The sequence below is a fragment of the Pelodiscus sinensis genome, chromosome 5, assembly GCF_052426305.1.
Source record: "Pelodiscus sinensis isolate ZL-2025 chromosome 5, ASM5242630v1, whole genome shotgun sequence".
Classification (NCBI taxonomy): Eukaryota; Metazoa; Chordata; order Testudines; family Trionychidae; genus Pelodiscus; species Pelodiscus sinensis.
In genome coordinates, this window is record NC_143056.1 from 34,243,622 (window position 1) to 34,263,523 (window position 19,902).

Genomic DNA, 19,902 nt, shown 5'->3' on the forward strand with positions numbered 1-19,902 from the left:
ACAGGCATTCTCATGGCACTGTTGTAGCTTGTGGCACAAGATATTTACATTCCAGATATGCTAAAGATTCATGTGCCCCTTCATGCTTCAACCACCCAGAGGACATGTGTCCATGCTGATGATGGGTTCTGCTTGATAATGATCCAAAGCAGTGCAGACCAACACATTTTCATTTTCAACAGCTGAGTCAGAAGCCACTAGCAGAAGGTTGATTTTCTTTTTTGGTGGTTTGATTTCTGTAGTTTTTGCATCGGTGTGTTGCTCTTTTAAGATTTCTGAAAGCACACTCAACACCTCGTCTCTCTTTTGGAAGACACTTTATATTCTTAAACATGGAGTTGAGCGCTGCAGCTATCTTTAGAAATCTCACATTAGTTCCCTTCCTTTGTGCTTTGTGAAATCTGTAGTGAAAGTGCTATTAAAACGAACAACGTGTGCTGGGTCATCTTCAGAGACAGCTATAACATAAAATATATGGCAGAATACAGGTAAAACAGCAGGGGACATAAAATTCTTCTCCAAGAAGTTCAGTTACAAATTTAATTAACACATTATTTCTTTAATGAGCATCATCAGCATGGAAGCATGTTCTCTGGAATGGTGATTGAAGCATGAAGGGACATATAAATGTTTAGCACGTCTAGCATGTAAATATCTGCCAATGCCAGCTATCATAGTGTCATGCAAATACTGATTCTCACTTTCTGGTAATACGGTAAATAAGAAACGGGTAGCACTATCTCCTGTAAATGTAAACAGATGTGCTTGTCTCAGAGACTGGATGAAAAAGAAGTAAGTCTGAGTGGACTCACAGGCTCTGAAATTTTACATTGTTTTGTTTTTGAGTGCAGTTATGTAACAAAATAAAAATTTACATTTGGAAATTTCACGTTCATGGCAAAGAGATTGCACTACATTACTTGTATGAGGTAAATTGAAAAATATGTCTTTTCTTTATCATTTTTACAGTGCACATATTTGTAATAAAATATACACTTTGATTTCAATTACAACACAAAATACATAAGAAAATGTAGAAAATATTAAAAATATTTAATACATTTAAATTGGTAGTCTATTTTTTAACAGTGTAATTAAAACTGTGATTAAAAAAAAATCTTGATTAATTTTTTGAGGTAATCATGTGAAATAACTGTCATTAACCAATAGCCCTAATTCTAGCTCATACCTTCAGAACTCTGCACTCATCAAAAACAACGAGAAGTCCTGTGGCACCTTATAGACTAACATATTTATTGGAGCATTAGCTTTCGTGGGCAAAGACCCACTTTGTCAGATACATGGGTGGATCTTAGCCCACGAAAGCGTATGCTCCAATAAATCTGTTAGTCTATAAGGTGCCACAGGACTTCTAGATGTTTTTGCAGATTCAGACTAACATGGCTACCCCTCTGATACTTGCATTCATCAAGTTCATCTGTCAGCCCATCGAGAATATTCAATTTAATTCAGCTATTCACTATAGTGGCAGAGATAAAATATGGGCTCTGATAGCATGGGAGAGTGTGTAGTCAAAACAACTCAGTGACTGATAGAAATATTGTTTTTATTACCTGTGTGATGATCTTTTGCAGCACGGTAGTATCTTTTCTCTCTTTTTCTCTTCTCTCAGATTGAAAACTATAAAAGTTAAAAAAAGTATTAGCCAGGTCTCTCAGAATATACATGCCTCATAGTTCAAACAGCTGTTTTCTATATGCATGGGCAGAAATTTTCAAAACCACTTAGGGGATCTGGACACTTGATTCCTATCAAATTTAAAGGGCATTGGGCATTCAAATTGTTTAGGCATCTTTGAAATTTTTTGTTATAGCTTCTACCCTCACAATGAATCTAAAAGTCAGTTTTCAGTGTTGGAAATATTTAAGTAATAAGTCATTCCTAGATCACCCAATTGATCTGCTGACTGCACAGCAAACAAGGGTAAATAAAACATTCAGAATAATTGTCTGGAATTGGGAGTGAAGGCTGCCCTACACATTAATATAAAATGCAAGGGGGACATTATGTATTCTACACACTGCAAGTCAATAGTATAAACATGAATGGTAAATTACCACACGTGAAATATTCTGAAATCCAAGATATATGAAATAATATAAGCAAAGATGAACTACCTTCAAGTACAGGGTAGAATAGAGGAGATACTTGCACTGATACTGCCTATGTTTTTAATAAAGTGAGGACTTGAGTATACATTTTGGCCCATATACCACCCTACATAAGCATGAAATTAACATACATATGTCACATAAATCACATAAACTTCAACTGCTAAGGAAAAAAGAATTAAAACTAGGAAATAACTGTAATTCTCAAAAGGGTTTATGAAAGACTTGTGGCAGGAAGCATAAATCGAATGATATTTGGAATCTTGATCTCATTAAATGATCAGACTCACCAGTAGTTCATGTATTAATAAAAAGATATTTGATTAATAAAGCCATTTAAAATAGCTCAATGTAATGTTTCTTCTATATGCCTTTTTGCTGCAAATGGAAAGGGACAAGGTGTTCATTTTAAATATACATTAAAATGTTTATTCTCCTCTAGGTATCAGTGGAAATTCCATCTATTTGCCTATCTATAGAAGGGTCTACCTTTTCAGAATTTTCATGTCTAAAGGCATTTTTGCATTTTATCTCTGGTGAAGTATATTTTCCATTAGGCCATATTCTTTAGTCACAATCTCTATCAAAAGGAAGCAATAAGTTAATATAGAAGGGAGGGAGGAAGAGCTCACAGAGTTTCTTGCAAATGTTTTTGTTCGACGGTTTAATTACATCCACCAGTCAAGCCCTTATTTCTGATCTGGAACCCTATTTAAATGATCTATGAAATTGATAGAGGCTGAGCTCTTTCTACTTCAGTCTTCCCATGATTTTAAAAAATGAACTTCCTACTTTAAAGTGCTTTTGGGGCTGCTGCACTTGCCACTTGAACTCTAACAGTATGGATTTCAGTCCTGATCTTATGGGGTACTGACCCCCCCTGAGCTCCTACTGACTTCGAAGGGAGTGGAGGCCATTCAACCGCACTGAGATTATCCTCTATCCCTTGTTTCCTCAAAACATGCACAGTAGCTCTCTTATTTAGAGGTGTTCAGGTGTCAGGGTGAAAGATATAATCAAACCCCTAGATAAGCAAGAGTCAGACCAAATAAGAGAGAGGGACATTAAGGATGTAGGTACTGAGGCAACGAAGGTCCCTAAATTTAATTCAGAAGAAAAAAAAATCTGACACCAAAATTCATTCTATGGGAACAATTTATACAAAATAAAATTACCTTCTCTCTCATTAATATGTCCACTCCTCCAAGCAGCAGCACAGTGCAAGAGAAAGCAATTTTATCTTGTAAAAAATGTTCACACAAACTGGTCCTAAAATGTTTTACCTAAAATAGAATCACACAGCTTAGTGAAAAAGAGGCAGTAAGCGTCGTAGTCAAAAGAAAAAAAGGAATTCAGGCTGATTTCTAAAAGAGATGGAAAAGCAATTAAGTAGGCTATAGAGTACAGGCAGTCCCCGAGTTACGTGGATCCGACTTATGTCGGATCCGCAGTTACGAACGGGGCCGTTCCTCTCCCTGGTCTCCAGCAGACCAGGGAGAGGAAGCAAAGCGGCGGAACACGTGGGCAGCGGACAGGGCTGTCCGCTGCCCATGCGCTCCGTGGCTTGGCTCTGCTTTGCCCCCCCCCCCCCCCCGGTCTACAGCTGACAACAGAACCAACCCAGCAGCACCCCAGCTGCTCTGCCCCAGGCGTCCCCAAGTCAGCCGCTGCTGAAACTGACCAGTGGCTGACTACAGGAAGCCCCTGCCCCGGGCTTCCTGGAATCAGCCGCTGATCAGTTTCAGCAGCAGCTGACTTGGGGACGCCTGGGGTTCTTAAGTTGAATCTGTATGTAAGTCAGAACTGGCGTCCAGATTCAGCCGCTGTTGAAACTGATCCGTTTCAGCAGCGGCTGAATCTAGACGCCAGTTCCGACTTACATACAGATTCAACTTAAGAACAAACCTACAGTCCCTATCTTGTACGTAACCCGGGGACTGCCTGTACTCTATAGACTGCAGGAGCTTCAGGAGGGAAGGCTTATGTGTGAAACTGAGAGAAGACAGAGAAACCCAATATAAAAAACAGAGCGAGCAGGGAGAACAGATACTTGGAGAATGAGCCTCTACCTCTTTGTACTTTGTGGGGACATTGACACCAGTGCAAAGAGCATGTAGAATACTACCATTAGGAACGGGAACGATTTGAAATCCAGAGTGCACAGGTATAAATAGCGATACAATGTAAAAGGGAGTAGAGAATCAGGTCCATAGCCTATCATACAGACTTCAGCAAGTTCTTGGGGGGTTCTTTAACACAAAAGATAATATTCTGCTCTAATTTACACCAGTTGTAAGTCTGGAAGAATTGCAGAGATTTCAATTAAATTATGCTGGACCTGCACCTGTGTAAATAAGGGAAGACTTCAACAGAGTATGTTGCTTTATGAAACAAAATACAGGACTATGTACCACTTTAAAGACTAACAAGATGGTTTATTAGATGATGAGCTTTCGTGGGCTAGATCCACTTCTAATAAAATAACCACAAAACAGATATTACACAGGATCACAAAGAAAAAACAGTTTTTTGCCATTTCAACCAGAAAGGACACTGTCTCAACGACTTAATTACCTGCATCCTGCTTCAGAAGCCTTTTAAATCTGCACTTGAAAGGGAATCCTCTGAACTGTCATTCATGCTAAAATTCGACACTCTACGCGGGGGCTCAACAAAGACTCTAGCTATCTTACGCATTACAAAGATAGTTTCCCCCAATTATCACCTCTAATACCATTAGCTCACAGACATTTACCTTCCCCCCCCCCCGCATCCCCCTTCTGTTCTGAAATTTGATTTGTCCTTTTCATATGTGTTCTTTTTTTTTAATTGTATCCTTTGGTATATATGGTTGTGACTATTTTCTTCCACTATTTGATCTGAGGAAGTGGGTATGGCCCACGAAAGCTCATCATCTAATAAACCATCTTGTTAGTCTTTAAAGTGTTACATAGTCCTGTATTTTGTTTCAGCTACACCAGACTAACACGGCTATATTTCTATTGCTTTATGAAGAGCCTCATATGATTAACACTTAAATAACACTATTTTAGAATTATATGTTAGTCTCTGTACCTGCTTAAGTCCGTTTGTGTTTCTGCTTCCACTTGCTGCTTGGGGGGGTCCTTCCTTTTTCTTTTAGCGGGAGTATAATACCTATACTGTGACAGGAAGGATTTAGCATCTGATTTTAAGGTGCGTGGAGTGAATGGTTGGTGACAGTCAGTAAAGCGGTCAGAATGTCTATCTAAGAGATCCCCAGTGTACACTTTGGATTCAGTACTCCGATGGTTGTGAGAATGACTGATGTTCATAACACTTTCAGCAGAGGAACTGTATGAAAGTCCAGAGTATTTTCTTTGCGGACTTGAAGCATTTGAATTAGAGGTTGAGGCGTTAGATATTTTCCGAGTATCTTTTCTAGCACATTTTGCAGGGTTGGGAAGATCCAGGCCTTGCCTATCCGAAGATAATAATGATCTAGACAAATACTTCTGCACATTTTGTGCCTGAGGTGATAGCTGGTCATTTGCTTCTGCTTCAAATGAATTCTAGAAAAACACAAATGGTAATGTTCAATGAAATAACTGCTTACCTTGCTTTTTTCAAGAGACTACAGGGTGCACATCTAAAGTATGAGGAACATAAACAATGTCAAAGAACTATTTATCTCAAAAATTGGTGTGAACAATTGGTTTGAGCTAAAATAAAGGAAATATTTAAATAGGAAATAATTATAAATTATGAAACTAAAAATTTAACAAATTACACTTTCTGTTAATACAGTAAAATGTCTGTACACTTCTACTCTGAAAAATGTTAACATAAAAACTGCACAGCCTTATTCAATAGGTAGGCTCCCTGTGGGTTTTAGAGGCAAAAACATAGTAATCTTTAGGGTTGCCAGATGGTTTGACAAAAAATACCGAACCCAAACCTGTTGAGCAAAAAAAAGGAAAGGCAGCCCCTTTAATTCCCAGCCCACTCCATCCTCCTCCCGCCTCAGCCAGCCCAAGCTGCGCCACATGTCCCAACCGCCCTTCCATCGGATGCCCGAGCCGGGAAAAACAAAGAAATACTGACATTTTACATGTCCGGTATTTTCTGAATTTTTTTACCGGATGGAAAGCGCAAATACCGGGTTGTCTGGATCAATATTAGATATCTGGCAACCCTAGTAATCTTTATTATATTACCACTGCAGAATCAATATAGACAGGTACTTGCATCCAGTCAACAGAATTGTATACAACATTTCAATCAATTAACACTCATACAAGAAGCCACTGAAGACAATGAGGTTGTACAGGGGTAACTGAAGGCCTTAGTTGATTTGCAGAACACCTTCATTGCTGAGGATGATGTGTAAGAAAGAAACTTCCAGCATAATACTAAGATTCCAGGATGAAGTTTGCAGGGCTAGCAGTAAAAAAGAGCCTCAGTCTCTGCAGCCCAAGCTATAATTTTAATTTAACTGGAGGTGTTTTATATAAAGATTCTACATTTCAGTAAAGTCAAATGTGTTTGCACATCTAGCGCATCTCATTTATGATACTGTATAAACAACATAGTCCTTTACTCGATCTAAAAGAGTAATTGACAAAACCTGCCAATTCAATTCATTTTAAACTGATGAGGCTTCTTAAAATGAGGGATTCATTGTTTGTTACACTCAATGGGACTGCCTGCCTAGTAATCTTATAATTAAATGTTGAAAATGTAAATTTATGTGAATATAGAAAGGGGTTTCTTAAGAGAAGAATTTTATTTATTCACTTAATTAGTTACCAGATTTCTTGTAAACTTCAAGTTTAGGTTCAGAAATATAAACTTTTCATATGATAAATATCCAACATATTCATTAGGAATAGGTAGATCAGAATTGACCAGTATATGACTAAAGATTAAGCAGCAAATACAGTACTTTAAAAGCAATAAAAGAAGGGAGCCAAAGCAACTGAATTCACAAATAAAATACATTCAGGAATGTATATGAGTTTAAAATGATCTTAAATATCTAGCTTCTTTTACAAATTAATTGAAAAATAATATGCAATTCAGTCCGTCAGCAGGCTTTCATCCAAATGATTACAGATAATTGTGTGACAAAGCCTTGATTCTAAGCAATGTCCTCCTCAGAAATGCCACATGATTACAACAGTGGCAGGAAGATTTCTGCCATGAAAGGCAAGCAGAAAGTGAATCTGAAATGACTGGACCTTACATTGGGAAATATATACATACATATCTTTATGACACTATAAATGTAGAAATCTCTCTATCTTTTGGCACTTTTTTTGGCAAAAAATGACAAATCCTTCCTCCAGTCTTAAACTGACAATGTTAATTTCCATCGTATTAATCTCTATGTTTTAAGATTTTATCATGGCTCCTGCATTTTAGCACCCAATTCCACATCCGAGGGCCAATTAATAACACATTTATAGAGTATTTGTCTTCAAGGATACCAAAGTGTTTTTACAAAATTATTTTATTTTTAATATAACCCACACAACATTGAAATGCAGCCACCTTTTATAAAGAAAGTAGTTGCTGTTTCATGGTACATAAGAGTTTAGAGCAGAAAGTGAAGAATTTTATCACTAGTTCAATTTATTTAACAGGAAATTCAATGGTATTAAGATAGGCACTGAACTACAAAATATTTAGTACTGTTTTATCGCAGAGATTAAAATGATGTTACTTCATCTAAATGTAAACAAAGACATATTTACTATTGGGCAAAAACACAGTATTATAATTGAATTTAACATGTTCAACTTTTAGGCCCAGATCCTGGGTCATAGTCAAGCAGAGTTTAGAGGAGTCCATTTGCAAAGGTGACTTTTAGCCATATTTATGCCCCCTTATCCTGATACTGTCTGGCCATTTGACTAGTCTTTGGTTTAAAGTAAAGCTTCTCTAATCTACACTAGCTGCCAATGGCCAGGGTTGATCCAGCAGCTAGGCACTGCTCTGGCCTACAGACACCATGGACATGTTCCCTGTGGTGGGGGCTGAAGGAGGACGGTGCTATTTCAATTGCAAATTCCCATCTGAGTGGGAATCCAATGTAGAGTTAACAGTTTATGGCTACTCTGTGTCTCTAGAATGGAGGAAAGCTCTGGAGGACACCTGAGTGTATCTGGCCATGGGTGTTCAAAAATAAACAGCTGAGAAACATGGGCAATGAAGGACAAATGTGTTGTTTTTCCCTCCCTCCCTCCTAATAACACCTATATCTTATTTTTGCACTCTCAGAATCCATGTTATTTTAAACTAAAATGATAAGTGATGAAATTTATGGTATTTTTCAGTTCTTGTAACAGCCCAAAAATAAACAAAACTTCTCACTAGAAAGACCATCAAAAACAAATCGCTGTACAAATTGCTCACATGTAACATATTTCCCTTTGTTTTCATTACATTTTGTTCCAAATTTAATACAAATGTAACTATCCTACTGAGAACAACCATCTGAGAATGCTGATATGCTAATAAATTGAGCAAACAGCTTGTATTTTTACAATTGGTAGGGGTAAAATGCATTCTTCTTCATGGTGTTTCACAAGGACTAAGGGTATGTCTACACTACAGACTTTTTTTTTTCTTCAGAAAAATGAGTATTTTCTGAAAAAACTTCAATTACATCCACACTGCAATCGTGTTCTTCCAAAAGAAAATTGAAGCATGAAGGAACAATTTTACAGTGGGGATGCTGGAAGCCATTTAATCAAACTGTAAACCAGGGCTACTCAACTATGGAAGCCCCAGGGGCCACAATGATTCTCACAGCACATGCTGAGGGCCTCAACTTAAGTGTGGTTGCATAAACATGCATATATATGTGCAAATATATGAAAACTGCTTCTTTCACACTGACAGGCATGAATATAAAGATTAAGACAAGCCTACACAACACACAGCCTTCACTTAAGTCAGTTCTGCTGATATTAATAAAATGCAATATTTACCTGATTTCCACCCATATGACAGCACTTTTAACGAGCAATGACAGTCCAGGAATTTAACTACTAAAACGCATATCAACAGAAGACCATTATATTGACTACTTTTTCATTTTGGCTCCCAACCATGGGCTGCATGTTAAGCCCGGTGTAAACCCAAACTGCAATGCAGGTCACAAACAAACAGGCTGCATGCCACGTGTTGAGTAACCCTGCTGTAAACCCTGCATATGACAGAAACCACTTCAAGCCACAGGATGTGGCATTACTAGTTTAACATCTACAATGGCAGGACTTGTGCTTGACATATCTGAAAAGTAGCTTGTTTTAACAGAGCAGAGAATAAGATCTCATTTGGTAAATATCAGTATTTTACACAATCTGTGCTCCCATCACCTCTTGTACATACTATCAGTCCATCTAATTACAGTGTGATATTTACTTAATGAGTGAATACAATGAAAGAGCAAATTCACACAAACCTGTTTTGTCATTCAGAGCTTTTCAGACTAGAGCCTTAGGGATCTAATTTGTTTACATGCAGTTATATTAACATTCATGGATTTGTCATTTTACAAAAACACCTGGGCTATGTCTACATTGGCAAGATTTTGCGCAAAAACTTGCTGCCTGTCTACACTGGCTGCGAATTCTTGCGCAAGAATACCGACGTTCTAATGTAAGAAATCAGTGCTTCTTGCGCAAGAACTATGACGCTACCGCTCAGGGATAAGCCTTCTTGTGCAACTCTTCTTGCGCAAAAGGCCAGTGTAGACAGGCAACATCAATTTCTTGCGCAACAAAGCCTGATGTTTAAAATGGCCATCAGAGCTTTCTTGCGCAAGAGAGTGTCTACACTGGCACAGATCCTCTTTTGCAAAAGCACATCTTTTGCGCAAAGGCACATGCCAGTGTAGACGCTCTCTTACTCAAATACTCCAACGCAAAAACTCTTGCGTTACAGAGTATTTGTGCTAAATCATGCCAGTGTAGACGTAGCCCTGTAGTGTTGATACTCACCTGTACAGTAATATTTGACTGTTCTATTATGCAATATTCAGATTGCATAGTGAGATCTATTCACTGAAGACAGGAATATACATAGATTAAATTTGTTGATTTGAGAAATAAATATATATGTGAACATGTATGAATTTGGATTTATAGCATAAAAAAAGGAATTTTCTGTTTGTATTTAAGTATTCTCAATGCGAGTATGGGTTTTTATTTTGATACTTGAAATGGTAATTTGGTTTCTATAAGGGTTCATTTATTTAATTCAGACAGTACTAATTTAAGTTTAACATATCATAAAAGTGTTAATAGCAATATAACAGTGAGTATTTTGAGACATCTGACTAGTCAATTATAGCTATGAATGCATACACAGTGTACCTGAAATGAACAAGATCACTAAAAACTTAATATCGTTTCCTAATATGTATTTTGTATGTTTACACAGATTTACACATGGTCATAGCTGTCATTTTACAACTAGATTTTTTAAATTCAGCCAAGTACATACTACACATTAAAAACCACCAAACAATTTTGTGCCATTTTTCTCTGGAAAATCCCCCTGCAACAATAATTGAAAATAGGAAATGTGACATTTTATTCTCTCTTCATTTAAATGGCTTTTACATAATACTGTAACTTCACTGACTTCAGTATTTTTTCATCCTCTAATAACTTAAATGGCTGAAAGGATTTATTCTCCAGAAGAAAGAACTTCAGAAATTACACTAGTATTCATGCTTGGTTTTTAGCTAGGCTGATATCTTGACAATTTCCTCATCTCAGAACCCATCACTCAGATACATCACTTGGTAACTCAGCAGCAAAAAGTGTGCTCCAAATTGTGCTGACTATAGCAGGTTCCAAAGGACATTTCTGTAACATGAAAAATTAGGCAGAACCTGATGTGTTCCAGCTCACTCCATATATCCAGTTATTACTTCTCTCTTCTTCTAAGTATAAAGGAAGTGCTTCTAGTATTTTAGATGTGTGTGTGTGCCAGCTCTCAGTAAATGTGGTCTGAGTAGGTAATACTGTGATGAGGCATTTTTATCATGGTGAGTTAAACGCTTCTTTTTTAAGAGCACTCACTGTATTAAAAATACAATTTGAGCAGTGATCCTCAAGATGCATTAGGAGTGGTCCAATAGATTAACAGGAATAAAAATCTCTAGGCACATCAATAAACATAGTAAAATAAATTTACTGTATGGTAAACAATATTTATACATTGCTTTGGTTTTGGTACAGATATAAAAAAGCTCAATAATTACAACTGCTAAGTTTCTATCAGGAACTCCTCGTATGGCAACATACTCACTTCTTACTAATGCATTGCTGCTTTGATCCACATACTGATGAAAAATATTTTGTAAATCTTTAAGCAAGATTTTCCATATTATGACTGTCATTCAGGCCATGGCTCAGAGGAAAACCTGTTAATGGCTGTATTTTTTGTTCTGAATCATGAAGACAGGGAATTCATGGGACTCTCCTAATGCCAAGTTTTATCTTTCAGGACATCTGCTTCCTGTCTACATTGATATTAAAAGATCTCTAGAAAAGGGCCCAAAATACATTATATTAAGTATTATCCAATGTTACCTAAACAGGCAAGTCTGCCAAGATCACTTCTAAGATACATTATGATTGCCAGTCAGAACTGGAAATCCTTGCTCAAACATCCAGTTGGTTGAATCACACACTAATGCTCGCAAGAATAAGATATTCTTGTTGACTATCATTATGCAGTCATCATGTATGAGAGTCAAACACTGATGAACAAGCACCCACAAGCAATTAATAGTAATTAATAGTAAAAAATTACGCATACTACTTGAGAGAACTCTTGTTTGAGGGAGAGATTAAAACACAGACAAGGAACTACGATGCTAATACATAGCTGTGTCAAAGCACACACTTAAAACTCTTAAAAAAATAAACTCAGATTTTGTATTTGATGATGTGTATAGACCTCACACAGATAAATAGGGCCCTACCAAATTCAAGGCCATGAAAAACACGTCTCAAAATAACTGGTAAACCTCATTCTATGAGAAATGAGGGTTATTTAGAGAGAAGTGTTTTCTCTCTAAATAACTGCATCGTAAGAGCGGCTGTTATTTCGAACTAGCACTATTTCGAAATAGCGCCATTACACAAATATGCAAATGAAGCACGGGATATTTAAATCCCGGCTTCATTTGCAATTTCGAATGTCTTCATTTGCATCCCTCTCTCAAAAGAGGGTGCATGTGTAGACATACCCTATGAGACCATCCCAATTCCTTTTTGAGTCAGGACTCCTACAAGTACAATACCATGAGCTTTCAGATTTAAAAAGCTGACAATGAAATTTACCATTTTTAAAATCTGACGAGCATGAAATTGACCAAAATGGACCATGGCTTTGGTAGGGCCCTACAGATAGGAAGGTAGCAAGAGGCCTTTAAAAGGGAGGAAACTGCAGTCAGTAGGGATGGGAAGGAAAGGATCAAGGGACTGCTGGTGTGATCTCAAGAGCCATAGAGAGAACTTCCATCCAGGAGAGCTTCATCCTAATCCTAAGGGGTGTGCGGTCAACTCCCAAGGAGAGACTTAAGGAGGCCCACAAGTGGTAGTGGGTTGCTTGTAAGAAATTAGGAACTAGGACCAGTGCTGGAGTCAACCCACACAAGAAAAAAACAACAAATGGTCTGGTAGCACTTTATAGACTAACAAAACATGTAGATGGTATCACAAACCTCAAGGGACTCCTTTAACTTGTACAATAAAATATAACAGGGACAGTGTGTTAGTAACAGTTACTCAGGGTTTTCAGAGAATAATCTAAACATGAGAGAAATTCAGAAAATAACAATGAGTGAAGAAAAAATAATTAAAAGATGAGATCTCAGGTCTTTTATCTGACATTTCCCTCCCTTTTCCTAATTCAGGTCTATGTATTAATCCATATGCAAGAATCTTGCATAAAATCTCAATGCATTATTACCTGGCACTCTAATAAAGTCACTATTCAAATAGTCTGCTATCAAATACAGTCATGCAGAAAGAAACCAACTAATGATCTGTTCTAAATATTAGCTGGAAATGTACTGTATCTCTGTGAATGCTTTTCACACAAAATAAATTCCAAAGATATCAAGCATTCTGTGCTGAAATCAATACTGTGAAAATAGTATATTCTTCTTTAGGAAAGCTGGCAAAAGCTTTTGTTGCTGGTTAATACAAAAAGGAGTCCTGTGTCACCAGAAAGACTAACCCCTTAATCCAGTCTTTACTCATGACATCTTATGCCCAAATAAATCTGTTAGTCTTTAAGGTGCTACAGGACTCCTCGTTGTTTTTCCATAAACAGTCTAACACAGCTATCCCTCTGATACCTATCACTGCTGGCTAACGTAAATCTTTCCCATAGTAGTGAATAACGCTTACTAGAATAATATACTTTATTTCAGCCATTTATTTCTATTTTACTTGGAAGTGTATTCGATATATCTGATTATGCTCTTGCTAACAAAATTCAACTTACAAATATAGACAGCAAGTCTTCACTTATTTGTATAATTTCAATGGCTTAAGTAGCATGCTGGAAATCAGAAAATTCATTTCCTAGTAATAGCACTTGATTAATGGTATATCTTGCAAACACGTGATTAATGGTATATCTCCCCAAATTAGGAATCTTTTGGCACAGGGAAATAAAATAAGCTTTAATTTGCTGCTTACATAAGAACATAAGAACGGCCGTACTGGGTCAGACCAAAGGTCCATCTAGCCCAGTATCCTGTCTACCGACAGTGGCCAGCACCAGGTGCCCCAGAGAGGGTGGACTGAAGACAACGATCAAGCGATTTGTCTCCTGCCATCCCTCTCCAGCCTCTGACAGACAGAGGCCAAGGACACCATTTTATCCTCTGGCTAATAGCCTTTTATGGACCTAACCTCCATGAAATTATCTAGCTTCTCTTTAAACTCTATTATAGTCCTAGTCTTCACAGCCTCCTCTGGCAAGGAGTTCCACAGGTTGACTACACGCTGTGTGAAGAAGAACTTTCTTTTATTAGTTTTAAACCTGCTACCCATTAATTTCATTTGGTGTCCTCTAGTTCTTCTATTTAGGGAACTAATAAATAATTTTTCTTTATCCGCCCTCTCCACACCACTCATGATTTTATATACCTCTATCATATCCCCCCTCAGTCTCCTCTTTTCTAAACTGAAAAGTCCCAGTCGCTTTAACCTCTCCTCATATGGGACCCGTTTAAAACCCCTAAACATTTTAGTTGCCCTTTTCTTAACCCTTTCCAAGGCCAAAATATCTTTTTTGAGGTGAGGAGACCACATCTGTACACAGTATTCAAGATGTGGGCATACCATAGTTTTATACAGGTGCAGTAAGATATTCTGGGTCTTATTTTCTATCCCTTTCTTAATAATTCCTAGCATCCTATTTGCCTTTTTGACCGCCGCTGCACACTGTGTGGAAGTTTTCAGAGAACTGTCCACAATAACTCCAAGATCTCTTTCCTGATTTGTCGTAGCCAAATTAGCCCCCATCATACTGTACGTATAGTTGGGGTTATTTTTCCCGATGTGCATTACTTTACACTTATCCACATTAAATTTAATTTGCCATTTTGTTGCCCAATCACTCAGTTTGGTGAGATCTTTTTGGAGTCCCTCACAGTCTGCTCTGCTTCTGTCTTGACTATCCTAAACAGTTTGGTATCATCCGCAAACTTTACTACCTCACTGCTTACCCCTTTCTCCAGATCATTTATGAATAAGTTGAAAAGGACTGGTCCCAGGACTGACCCTTTGGGTACACCACTAGTTACCCCTCTCCAATCTGAAAATTTACCATTTATTCCTACCCTTTGTTTCCTGTCTTTTAACCAGTTCTCAATCCAAGAAAGGACTTTCCCTCTTATCCCATGGCCATGTAATTTACACAAGAGCCTTTGGTGAGGGACCTTGTCAAAGGCTTTCTGAAAATCCAAGTATACTATATCTACTGGATCCCCCTTGTCTGCATGTTTGTTAACCCCTTCAAAGAACTCTAACAGATTAGCAAGACAGGATTTCCCTTTACAGAAACCATGTTGACTTTTGTCCAACAAATTATGTTCTTCTATATGCTTCACAATTTTATTCTTTAATATTGTTTCGACTAATTTGCCCGGTACTGAAGTTAGACTTATGTGTTCATTACTACAGATCTAGCAGCACATACTTACAAACCTCTGAAAGTATATCTATGGTATTTGCACTTGTGTATATTTTGTAAAATGCAAACATATACTGTAACACAGGAACACCACAAACAAATTATTTTTCCTGGTGAAGGTAACCTGTAATTGGTTAATCATCAAAAACCTCCCTCTTCCCTAAGACACAGTAATGGACCCGCCTCTTCTTCTCTGAGGCTCCAGCCCCTGCTCACTCCATCCCTCCTTCCCCAGTCTCTTGCTCGTCTCTATTCTTGCTCACTTGCTCATTTTCTCCAGGATGGAGTGCAGAAGAGGGTAAGGACTTCAGCTCAGGGTGTGGACTCTGACCTAGAATTGGTGATGAGCAATTAGGAGTGCAGGATGAAGCTCTAGGCTGGACCAGGAATTTAGGTGTGGGAGCAGGCATAGTCTCTGGGTTGGGAGGTATGGACTTTGGGGGTGGTGCAGAAATGAGTTTAGGGTGTGGGAGAGGAGCTCCGGGTTGGGGCAGGAGGTTGGGATATGGAGGGCTAAGGGCTCTGACTGGGGGTGCTGGCTCTTGGGTGGGGCTAGAGGATGAGGAATTTCGAATAAAGAGGGGGCTCTGGGCTGGGACTGAGGGGTTCAGAATGCAGGAAAGGGCTCAAGGCAGGGGGTTATGGCATGGAAGAGGTTTGGGATGCAGGCTTCAGGTGGCACTTACCTCAGGGAGCTTCCAGAAACAACCTGCATGTCTGGAGTTGCCAGGGTCCCTTTTTGACCAGCATTCCAGTTGAAAACTGGATGCCTGGCAACCCTAACAGCACGGAGAGCAATGGAGCAGCATAAATGCAGGTTCACAGTCCCTTCCCTGGCTCACCATTGGATCTCAACTCACCTCACCCCTGAAGGGGCTGCCTACACCAGGCCTGCACAGACTGGAGCTGAGACCAGTTTTTCAGCACCCAGGAGTGACACCAGTACACAACCAGTCAGACAGCTGGACACCATCCTCTGGGGCTGCGTCTACATTGCAGCGCTATTTCGGGATATCAGAGAGGAGTAAGGGACATTTTGGAACAATGATTTACTTTGAAATAAGTGCTGTGTAGACACTTCTTTCAAAGTAAATCATACTTTGAAATAACAATGCTGTTCGGATTTCTGCAATTAGAAAGTTGACAATCCTATGCTCTGTATAACCGACAAAGAGAGGTTATGGCAGTTATTCCATCCCACAGGCTGGAATGGCAGCTGGGGTGAGGTGTGCTGTACAGTAGCCCTCTGTCTTGAAACATACATGGGAATTTCAACTCTTCAATCTTCTCTTTCAAGATTTAGCGTAAGAAAGAAGGCAATAGGCAGGAGGCCTATCAGGAAAAACACAAGTAGTAAAAAGGGAACAAGGGAAATTTGGATTGTATAGCATTGTGTGTGTAGATAGCAGCATGGAGCCTCTGCCCATTTACACACAAAGGGCCAAATCCCAACATCTTTACTCGGTTTTTACTCAGTCTGAACTTCTTTAGACTCCTAACCAAGGAGTGGGCACGGAGACCCACATAACTTCTAGATGTTAAATCTTGGTAATTTTCTATGTAATTTTGTATGATAATTTTGTATCTACAATGTGAAACAAGTTAAAATATTTACCTTTATAAAAGTAGATGACAGTGGCCTCCCACTACCTCTGGAGCTGGACCGTGAGGCATTTTTTGCTGAGCTTATCTCTCTCTCACACCTGGCAATTTCCTTCTTCAGTCTCTCTCTCCGTTGCTGGTCTGCAACTTAGGAAAAACAGAACCAAGCAAAATTAGTGAGATTTTATAGGAATGTTCCTAGGGATGTAAAGGGTTAAGTGATCACCCAGTAAGCATCAGCCTTACTGGCATGCTTACCAGGATAACTGGTTAATTGGCCAAGCCCACTGTGCCATGGTATGAGCGGGGGGTGCTCCAGCCCAACGATGCAACAGGACCAGCTGGACTGGAGCAGTCAACTGCCCGAGGCAGCCAAGCTAGAGCAGCTCCCCATCTGCAGCACAGTAGGCCCAGCACAAACAGCCCACCGCACTATGCCAGGCTTGGCTTGGTCTGGATAGAGCAGCCCATGGCAAAGGAGGCTTGGCCAGGTAGGAACAGCCCCTTGCCTTCAGGATCATGGTTAAATCTAACATTTAACATAACATTCAACTGGATAACTTTTTAAATGTGATTTTACATCCCTAAATGTTACTGAGTCCTTCTCCCTAAATGCATTACCTTGTATGGCCTTTCATTCAGCCCTATAAGTAAAATATTGCTATAATTCTATACAGTAATCATGAAAAATAACTCCTCCTATTGTCAAATCAAAATTTTAAGAACTATGTTGAGACTTAAGAAAGAGGATTTAGCTTCCTTTAGGGCAGGGGTGGGCAATCATTTTTGATAGGGGTGCGGGGGAGAGGCACGCCAAGATTTTGGAAAGCGGTAGAGGGCCCACTCTTCCATGATATTAATGGAGATGCAGGGTCTGGAATGGAGGTTGGGTGCAGAAGGGAGCTTGGGGTAAGGGACTGGGGTGCAGGAGGGTGACTGGAGTCTGGGAGGGTATGTCTACACTACCCCGCTAGTTCGAACTAGGGGGGTAATGTAGGCATACCGCACTTGCAAATGAAGCCCGGGATTTGAATTTCCTGGGCTTCATTTGCACAAGCGGGGAGCCGCCATTTTTAAAACCCCGCTGGTTCGAACCCCGTGCAGCGCGGCTACACGGGGCTCAAACTAGGTAGTTCGGACTAGGATTCCTATTCCGAACTACTGGTACACCTCATTCCTCGTTCCACGAGGTGTACTGGTAGTTCGGAATAGGAATCCTACTCCGAACTACCTCGTTCGAGCCCCGTGTAGCCGCGCTGCACGGGGTTCGAACCAGCGGGGTTTTAAAAATGGCGGCTCCCCGCTTGTGCAAATGAAGCCCGGGAAATTCAAATCCTGGGCTTCATTTGCAAGTGCGGTATGCCTACATTACCCTCCTAGTTCGAACTAGGAGGGTAGTGTAGACATACCCGGAGAGAGTTGGGATGAAGCAGGTGGCTGTGACCTAGGGCAGGGAACTGAAGTGCAGGGGTTTGGGATGTGACCTAAGGTAGGAGTGGATTGTGATCTGGGGCAGGAGACTGGGGTGACAGATCTGGGAGGGGGTAGCGGTGTAAGAGGGGGAGAGAGGGTTTGAGTATATTGAGTAGGGGGGGCAGAGAATTGGGGTAGGAAAGGACTGGGGTTCCAGAAGCAGGCTGTGGCCAAGAGACTTGTCAGCTGCCAAAGTAGTCTGCCTGCCTGCAGAGCTTAAAATGTTTCCCAACACACCTGCCTGCTTTCCAGGCCATGTGCTTCATGATAACTGAGCCCAGGAGAGAGGGGCATGGTTCTTCTTGGCTGCCTGTTTTTCTAACAAGCACCTCGCATTGGCTGCTTTCTGCCAGAAACTGGCCAATGGGAATGTGCTGGGCGCGGGGCCACTCCTAACCCCCCCCTCCAGTTTCAAAACAGAAACTGAGTCTTGCAGTTGCTTTTCTGCATGGGGGTGGGGCATGCAGGAGAGCCTGCCTGGGTTCCCCGCTGCCTCCATGGGCCAGATTTGCGGGCTTTGTAGGCCAAATGTGGCCCGCAGGCTGTATTTTGCCCAGGCCTGCTTTAGGGTTAGACTTATTAAATTCTAAAACAACAAACTACATTGGAATTGGAGGGCAAAGTTTATGAACATGATATTCTGCTTAAAAATGCATAGGTCTATTCCCATATATATTGAACTAAGAACCCTTCCAATTTTAATTTTGCTGAACAACAGTATTGAAATATCTGGTGAAAACCATCACTTATAAATGTTAAATCTTTAAAGTTCTGCAAATGTAAGGATATTTAATTTATATCAATGGGTATTTGCATCCGCAGATGTGGATGTAGATATCTGCGGCTCATTTTTGTGAATACAGATGCAGAAACAAAATTTTGTACAGGCAGTCCCCGACTTATGCGGATCCGACTTATGTCGGATCTGCACTTACGAACGGGGCTTTCTCGCCCCGGAGCTCACAGGCAGCGGTCAGCCACCTCGAGCTCCGCGGCGAGAAAAGCTGCTCCCGGTGCCCCTGGTCTGCTGGGGACCGTCTCCAGCAGACCAGGGGCATCGGGAGCAAACCCGCAGCGGCGACGAGTTCCCGCGCTTCTGAGGCTTTGCCAGAGCAAAGCCTCAGAAGCGGGGGACCCCGCTGCTGCTGCGGGTTCAGCAGACCAGGGACACCGCGAGCGAACCCGCAGCAGCGGCGGGGTCCCGTGCCTCTGAGGCTTTGCTCTGGCAAAGCCTCAGAAGCGCGGGAACCCGCCGCTGCTGCGGGTTTGCTCGCGGTGTCCCTGGTCTGCTGGGGACCGTCTCCAGCAGACCAGGGACATCGCAAGCGAACCCGCAGCAGCGCAGGGACCCCCCCGCGGCTGCGGGTTTGCTCCCGGTGCCCCTAGTCTGCTGGGGACCGTCTCCAGCAAACCAGGGGCACCGGGAGCAAAGCGGTCCCCCCCCCAGCAGACCAGGGTTTTGTTGTGGACCCTGGGGCAG

At 40.5% G+C, this 19,902-nt stretch overlaps 1 protein-coding gene across 9 annotated transcripts in view; it reads right to left on the reverse strand.

The window, feature by feature from the left end:
* SPATA7 (spermatogenesis associated 7) overlaps positions 1–19,902 on the reverse strand; it is an 87,267-nt gene that overhangs the window by 21,754 nt on the left and 45,611 nt on the right. For all 9 annotated transcript variants that reach the window (XM_089778392.1, XM_075926748.2, XM_089778395.1 and 6 more), the window contains 3 exons: positions 16,963–17,096; positions 5,208–5,683; positions 1,575–1,641 (listed from right to left, as the gene is read on the reverse strand). In XM_089778392.1, coding sequence (XP_089634518.1) covers positions 1,575–1,641; positions 5,208–5,683; positions 16,963–17,096 — 677 coding nt within the window. The remainder of the gene's footprint in view (positions 1–1,574; positions 1,642–5,207; positions 5,684–16,962; positions 17,097–19,902) is intronic.